This window comes from Neurospora tetrasperma (genome assembly GCF_000213175.1).
Source record: "Neurospora tetrasperma FGSC 2508 unplaced genomic scaffold NEUTE1scaffold_3, whole genome shotgun sequence".
In the NCBI taxonomy this organism is placed as follows: domain Eukaryota; kingdom Fungi; phylum Ascomycota; class Sordariomycetes; order Sordariales; family Sordariaceae; genus Neurospora; species Neurospora tetrasperma.
This window is the reverse complement of record NW_009799101.1, coordinates 1,325,524-1,332,858: the sequence shown is the minus strand read 5'-3', so window position 1 is coordinate 1,332,858 and position 7,335 is coordinate 1,325,524. Positions and strand designations below refer to the sequence as shown.

At 49.3% G+C, this 7,335-nt stretch overlaps 2 protein-coding genes across 2 annotated transcripts; one reads left to right on the top strand and one right to left on the bottom strand.

Moving 5' to 3' along the window:
• Nucleotides 1-691: 691 nt before the first annotated feature.
• NEUTE1DRAFT_129457 (uncharacterized protein) lies at nucleotides 692-3,734 on the top strand (the record flags this gene model as incomplete). Its single annotated transcript, XM_009852338.1, has 9 exons — nucleotides 692-1,041; nucleotides 1,103-1,135; nucleotides 1,279-1,527; nucleotides 1,595-1,747; nucleotides 1,793-1,949; nucleotides 2,010-2,187; nucleotides 2,239-2,415; nucleotides 2,522-3,556; nucleotides 3,728-3,734. 9 exons carry the CDS (start codon nucleotides 811-813, stop codon nucleotides 3,732-3,734), a joined length of 2,220 nt encoding a protein of 739 aa, XP_009850640.1.
• Nucleotides 3,735-4,209: 475 nt separating this feature from the next.
• NEUTE1DRAFT_129456 (uncharacterized protein) lies at nucleotides 4,210-6,816 on the bottom strand (the record flags this gene model as incomplete). Its single annotated transcript, XM_009852337.1, has 1 exon — nucleotides 4,210-6,816. One exon carries the CDS (start codon nucleotides 6,814-6,816, stop codon nucleotides 4,324-4,326), a length of 2,493 nt encoding a protein of 830 aa, XP_009850639.1.
• Between the last annotated feature and the right edge of the window lie 519 nt (nucleotides 6,817-7,335).

Below are 7,335 nucleotides of genomic sequence, written 5' to 3'. Positions count from 1 at the left end.
CCCCCCCCCCCCCCCCCCCCCCCTCTCTCCTCTTTCTGATACGGTATTCTGTCCATATCTTTCATTGTCGAAGGTGCATTGGTGTTCGTTATCTGTTCGTGAGGGGGACCAATGGGCTCGGAATTTTCACGCAGCCTTGTCGAATATGCTTTGCTGGTCCACACTTACTGTCTGATAGTGCAGGCTGTGTACACGTGGACGCAACTGCCACCAAAAAAACAAAAAAGAAACACCGATCGCCTATTATTTTTGCGGCTGAGTTCGAGAGTTGGGCAGGTATGTACCTACCTCTACGTGCCCACGCCCTTATCGAGTAGACTGGTGTGCCCTGTGCAAGTGATCGTTGGCTAACGCTTGACCTATCGAAATAGCAGAAGTTTTCGTGAGTTTTTTTTCCATTCTGATCTGGCGGCCGAGGACGGGGAAAAAGAGGGGGAAGGTGCCATGATGGTTAGGTACCTTCCACTTGCCTCCCAAAGTGTTGGTTGGTTGTTAATGGCAGAATTTCTCCCCGACACACTTTGATGCGTGGATCAGCGTAGCACCCGATGGATGATGAATGTCTTGTTGGTTGATCTAACTGCTTGAGCAAGCTCAAGGCCCCGTTGATGGGCCCTATATATAAGGGTAGCGAGCCGTCCAAACAGCCTGCTACTTCCCTCAAAGGCTATCTGGCGCCCTATAGCTTCCTCACGGGAAATCCCCTGTCACACTTCTTCGTCCTTAACCCGACTTTTGGAAATCAACGTCCTTTTGCCTCCGTTATCTTTAAATCATTATCATCACCGAACATTCTAGTTTTGCCGCGCCATGGGCAACGAAATCTTTGGCCACAGCTTCACCAACTCCTCCGATCCTAACTGGGTTCCAGAACCGGGCACGCGAGGAACTTTCAGCATTCTGTCCGTATGTCTGGTCACTCTCGGCTTGTGTGTTTGGACGGCGATACACTTGAATGTGCCCGAGCACAATGAACCTGGTTGGAAGCAGCTGATGCGAAAGACTGGGTGGTTGATGCTTAGTTTGTTGAGTCCTGAGATTGTAAGTTCATTCATTGTTTTCTTTCTTCGTTATGTACATGTATCGCGAATGCTATACCAAGGACGTGCCAACAAAAGCAGTACCGGCTGGGCAGGTACGCCTCTTGTGTGTTTGAGTGAAGGTCGGATACTGTACCTACCCAGGAAAATACTCTTAGAATCAACAGCATCACTGCTCCTTCCTGGTTTATTCCGTGGCATCACATTCACATGTCCAGAATCGCTAATTCAAGTACAGGTTGCCTATACGGCCTATCAGCAATATGGGCAGGCTTCGTTACTTGTCAGAACAATGAATAAGCAGAAAAAGAGGCACGACAGTGATAGTGACTCGTCATATGGCTTGGACTTGCTTTTTGGCAGGAACTCGTTTTGCGAAAGTGATTCACTCTGTCACGATGACTCGCCATCCCGCAAAAAGGGTATCACAGACATTATGACGTCCTGGCTACCCTGTCTATCACGACGCCTTAGAAACGACGAGGAGGTAATATTCAGGTCAATCACGCGACAATTCGAGGATTTGTATATGCTGATTTTCAACCTGACAATAGGATCCTCCTTCAACCACAGTTCACACTGTTGAAAAGTGGACCATGGTACATGGATTCCTGGCGGCCATGGGAGGCATTGCGATAGAGATTCGGGATAATGATCCTGAAATCAATGTTGCAGACAGAATCGCGAACTTCCTTCCAATCCAGGATGTTACTAAAATTCAATGAGAACGCAAACGACTCACCATTAACAAGAGTCAACGACAGCGCACGCGGCTCACATTGACTCCAAAGGGGTTACAGTTCTTGAAGGAACATGGCTATGAAAAGCTGATTCCTGATCTGTCCGAGAACAGGATAAAAGACAAAAGCAAAGCAAGCGCCTTCGCCAAAACACTTGTCTGCATCCAAGGTTCGTACTTGAGCCCCTTTGCATTCTTATTTTCCAAGCTAAGAGGTATTCAATTGCTAGCATCCTGGTTTTGCATCCAGTGCCTCACACGATTTGCGCAAGGCTTAGCAATCAGTCTCCTCGAGCTCAACACACTCGGTCATGCAATTTGTACATTGTTTATTTATGCGTTATGGTGGAATAAACCCCTCGACATCGTCGAGCCTGAAACGGTCTTGATCCACCCCAGCACGAAGCGGTAAGAGCTGGAAAAGGCCAAGCTCATTGCAGCTATGTGCTCTGCGAGCAGGTTGGACAAGAAGACCGCGGAATTGGATCATCTCCACTTCGATGACGAGATGTTCACCTTTCCCCTCTATCGCAGCACGGAAGGGTCTGGTCGTCATTTTGATTTGTCCGGACTGCCGTCGAAAAGAATTCACTACGTTTACGGGCAAATCCTGCTTGGTGTTGTACCAGTAGAAACGTAAGTTCCATTTCTCAAGGATATTCTGCTCGAGTCCTTGAATGGTACACCCTGCCATTCCATTTTTATGTTTTCCAGAAAATGATTGACAAAAGTCTGCTCGTAGCCCTATACTCTACTTACACGTCAAACAATCTTCTGCCCTCCTTGAAAAGGCCAGATTACGTCCTCAGAAGCATGATGTTATACGCACTAAATCAGAAAACGAAAGGGATAGAGATTGGAGCGCTATCGAACTACGACGAATCCTACAACATTCGGCCGAAGAATTCATCGTTTCTAGATCAGTTAACGTAAGGGACAAAGAGAGCGCCATCGAACTACAAACCCAACTACACACGCGAAATTCAGCCGAAGAGAGACCTTCCAGCGCATTCCGTTCCGAAGATTATTCGCCAAATTCTGCATCTACAGCTGAGATGCTTTGTATCGTTATTCGGTACTCTGACATCATCAGATGGCAATTAACTCTCAAACACGCCCCGCATCGTCATATGATTCCGCCAAAAGACACGTTCACTGACCGGGTTCGCAACCTGCCCCGGTTTCAAGACTACGATCATAACATTCCACTCTTCATTGGATTTGGAGTCGTAGGTCTCATCTATGGCGGGCTCCATTGCGTGGCCTGGAACGCGCCGTTCACTACCAGCGTCGAACGGATTCTCTGGAGGATTTCGAGCATCACCATAGCCGCGACAGGTGTTTTGGTTGCTTGCGTGTTTTCTTGGACCAAGCTCCCGCCCTTCTGGCACGAACAAAGTCATACAATATGGGATATTTACGATTTTCTGGGTGACACTTCCAGAAAAGGCAGTCTTTTAGGCATCATTCTTTCATGGTGCACCGGGGCTAAACTCGCTACAATGCTGGAGAGGCTTGTTAAGCGACAACCCCTCTATAAGAACAACAGGCTTGTCAAGGTACTCTGCGATACGGCATTGTGGGCGCTCCTTCTCCCTTATGTTTTACTGTTACCTTTGACAATACTTCTTCTTTACCTTCTCAAAGTCCTGCGCGACATATTCACAATTTTATTCATGGTGCTTTACGTCCTGGCACGCATATACTTGGTCGTCATCTCGTTCATCAACCTCGCGCACTTACCGGACTCGGCATATCAGTTGCCTCAGTGGTCTCGGTATGTTCCTCACATTGGATAAAAGTGGACTCAGCAAGCAATAGAGGATATTTCGAGGGCACGTCGAGGGCGACATTTTGGATATGGTCTTGTTGTATGAAGGATCGACCTACGTCTTGTCACAATCTGTCTGTACATAGGTAACGTCTAGTGCTTCTCAAACCTATGCAGACGATGAATGAGCAGTGCTGTGCAACGCAGTCATGGTTAGATCAATACCCACTACACCCTCGCTCGGTTAATAGAGATTGATATGCTGTATTTGAAAGGATGTGGAAATTCGTCGACTTCGTGCATACATATGTCCTTACGACCCCAGAGAGGTAAAATCTAGCAAATGAGGTGTACCTTACAGTAGCTGATAGCGTTGATGGACTGTCAATAGAGTACCGGCGCTGGTCCTTTCGGACCGTCCATAATCTATGAGATATATTGTTGGATCAAAAGAGGAGAGAGCGAGTCGTGCGTTCTAAGTGCCAAACCCTGAAAGCTATCAGAACCCATCCCCATTCTCCCCATTCTCGGAACGGCATGGGCCCGTAACGCTCCCGTGGTTGCCCTTGCGCCACCCAGGCGAATGAAGAAGGCACGAAGGCTCAGTCATACCACAGGTTGTAGCGGCCTACCGCGAATGCGAACATAGCCACAGAGGTCAAACAAGAAAAAGTGAATAGAATAAAACCAAAAGAAGACAGTTTGATATCGTCAAGGTGATCCCCGCACAGCAAATTCACAGCACCATGCTAAACTCCTCCTCAACCATCACATCAACGTATCACCACCTCCATCGTCCTAACCCCAAGTAACCGATCAGCCTCTTCCATCTGATGCTCTCCTACAGCCTCTTTGTGGTTCAACAACATAACAGCGTCACAAGAACTAACCCGCTCGTATACTACCGTCCCACCGACGACACCCTCCTCCTCCACTGGGCGCAGAAGCAGGAAAAAACACCCCACTTCAATCCGACCCCGAGGCAGCGATGACGCTTCCGAAGCCTTCTTCAACAGTGCCGCCACTTTAGCCCGATTCCTTGCTGGTAGTGTATCCAGGAATCCCTCGGGGACGAGATCAGCTATGCCTCGTCTGAAAAGCACCGCCAGCAGGTCGTGGGTTTCTGACTCCTCCAGTAAACCAGGGGGAACCTCGACGGGACTCCCAGCCAGCGCGGAAGGCCAAGTGATTTTCCACCCGTCATCGCTCCATTTACCTGCTGGAGGGAGATCTGCGCCGTTCCTCTTGTTGATAGCCACTTTGACATCGAACACGCTTCCCTTGATGATTAAGCGGCTGTTGGTGAGCTTGCCTTGGTCGGATAATTTGAGGATCTGTTTACTGGCTTCTGGCCATTTGAGGAGCCGTTTGGACGGTTTTGGCTTTTTGTTAGTAGATCGGATACCCCCCTTGTCCCCAGAGACTCCGGAGAGAGAGACACTTATGGTGCACGGGAGAAACTCAATGTCCTTTTTGGTGCCATCCCGGCCTGGTCTCTCCCAACTCCTTGGACAGCGTAAGCCCGAGTTGGAACCGGAGAACTTGATCATGCGCTCGTTGGTGCTTTTCCAGCCGGCCCAGGTCCAGCTGGGGAAACCAGATCTGCGAGGGGAGTTGGAGGTGGAAGTGTGAGGTTGGGGCCAGTAGGAGGTGGCTGTGGCGGACCATTTACATTGCCAGAGGAGGGCGTCGACGAGCACGGCTCGGCCTATGTCGCTTTGGGAATAGAGGTTGTTGTGGTTGGAGGTCATATTGGAGGCCTTCTCAGTAGAGGTACGTCTACACACCAGTAAGTCTGACATCGCAAGACACCCCTTCGGAACCTGTACCCCTGCCGTATCCGGCGGCGGGGAAGGACACTCAGGGTGAACGGTAATTGGCAGTCCACACAAGAACCGGACAGTGGAGGGCGGGAACCGGTGAAGCACGCCGGCAACGGCGTCCAGCGCATCAGAGTCGTAGGTGAGATTTCGCTCCGCGAATTTTCCAATTGTGTACCAAGCGTGAGAACTGGTTTCCTGGTCCTTGGAAAACAGGAAAGGCATGATCTCGTGGTTGGGATCCAGAGCATTGGAAGTGTGGAAACGCCCTGTTAGAGGTAGCCGGATGTCGTCGCTGGTGTAGGCGCGCTCGCACTGGAAGTAGACATTATGGTCGGTGAAAACGAGACGGCGTCTAGAGAGGATACCTTCTTGGTATGTCCAGCCGCGTGAGTTCCATTTTGAAGGGGTGATGTCGAACTTTGCGAGATGGATGGTCGAAAGTCGTAGTCGACCATTGTCGAGGGCAAGATGGTGCGTGATTCGCTTACGACAGCTGACGCCCGGAAGCCCGTATTCTGAATCTTCCCCTGCCGCGGCTATGATTGTTAACGCCGAGCGAGAGTAGATCTTTCCCATGTTTTGGATCTGACGCTGCTTGGCTTTGGCGTTGTCCTGTGGTATACAGTATCGGTCGACCCAGAGATATCTGTAACCCAGGTTCATTGTCACCTTTATTGCGTCTGCCACCACATGTGGCAACTCGTCCGGCAAACCAAAGGGTTTTGTCGGGCTGCTAACAACCGGAGCGGGCCCCCAGACATAGCTGAGCGTAACATATTCTCGTTCGCGAGCTTGAAAAGCCGGAATCATGGTTCCCGTCGAGCAGTCAATGAGGCGAAATTCGGGTAGGTCCTTGAAATTCAACGACAAATGTCCGTCCACGCATCCAGAATGCGTCGATGAGCACATATCCAGCCATTCGCGAATGACATCGTAATCAATCACATCTGGTCGTATTTCTCTTCCCCCTAAATGCTTGCAATGCTCATCATCATCATCATCCGCATGCTCGGAAGTAACAGCAAGTTTGGGTTGATTGATGCACTTGGGTGCTACAATTAGCGGCGATCTGAAGGAAGTATTCGCTGATCCGCCTTCAACGAGATACAGTGCGATCGAATCCAAGTTCCGCGGGATGTCATCATATCCACAAATGTCGGAGAGGGAGCCTGAATAAACCCCGAGCTTTTGGTTAGGGGTTCGATCTGGATAGCAGTCGTCAAAGAAGGCGCATAATGGACAAGTGTCTATGTTCTTCAAAGAAACTCTTCCAAGAATGCACCGCGAGTTGTCTTTGATGGGATAGTAGGGTTCGCTGTCGGTCTTGGTCAATAGCTGATCTCCTTCACATTGGAAAATGGTTCTGAAGTCTATTCGACCGCATTCTTCGCAAATTCCGTTGACACAGCCGCCTAGTCGCATCTTTATTGGTATCCGGACCATGACGGCAATGCTTGATTCGGGATGATTAGATATGTCTGAACAGGTAGCTTCCATAGTTGGAACAAAACCACACCGTTGTTCTCATAACCAATGGCTGACTTACAAATGAGGATGAAGTAAGTCCTCTTGATGCCTAGCTCCTATCGTGAGTTTCGGAATAAGAAAATGGACATGAAGCTGTAGTGGTACAAGTGGGTATGGTTGAACAGCTTTAGGTGATATGAGAGCAGAATTAACGGCATAAGAAGGAGGAAACCGGCTTAAGACCCGGTAATGGGAAGGAAGTCTATTTTGTCCAGTCAGTGGGTTCTTCTGGATATCTCCATATGCGCGCGCTAATTGCCGGCGGGGAACCAGTAGTATATCTAACCGGGGGAGGTTACATTCAGCGGCCCGCTGCTCTCCTCTGCCCAACACATTTCCATTTGTCCCGATATAGATGTATGTCTTATGATATGTCTTATTTGCTGTCACTGTATTACAAATTCGTTACGGTAGGTAATGAAGTTCTTCAGGTGG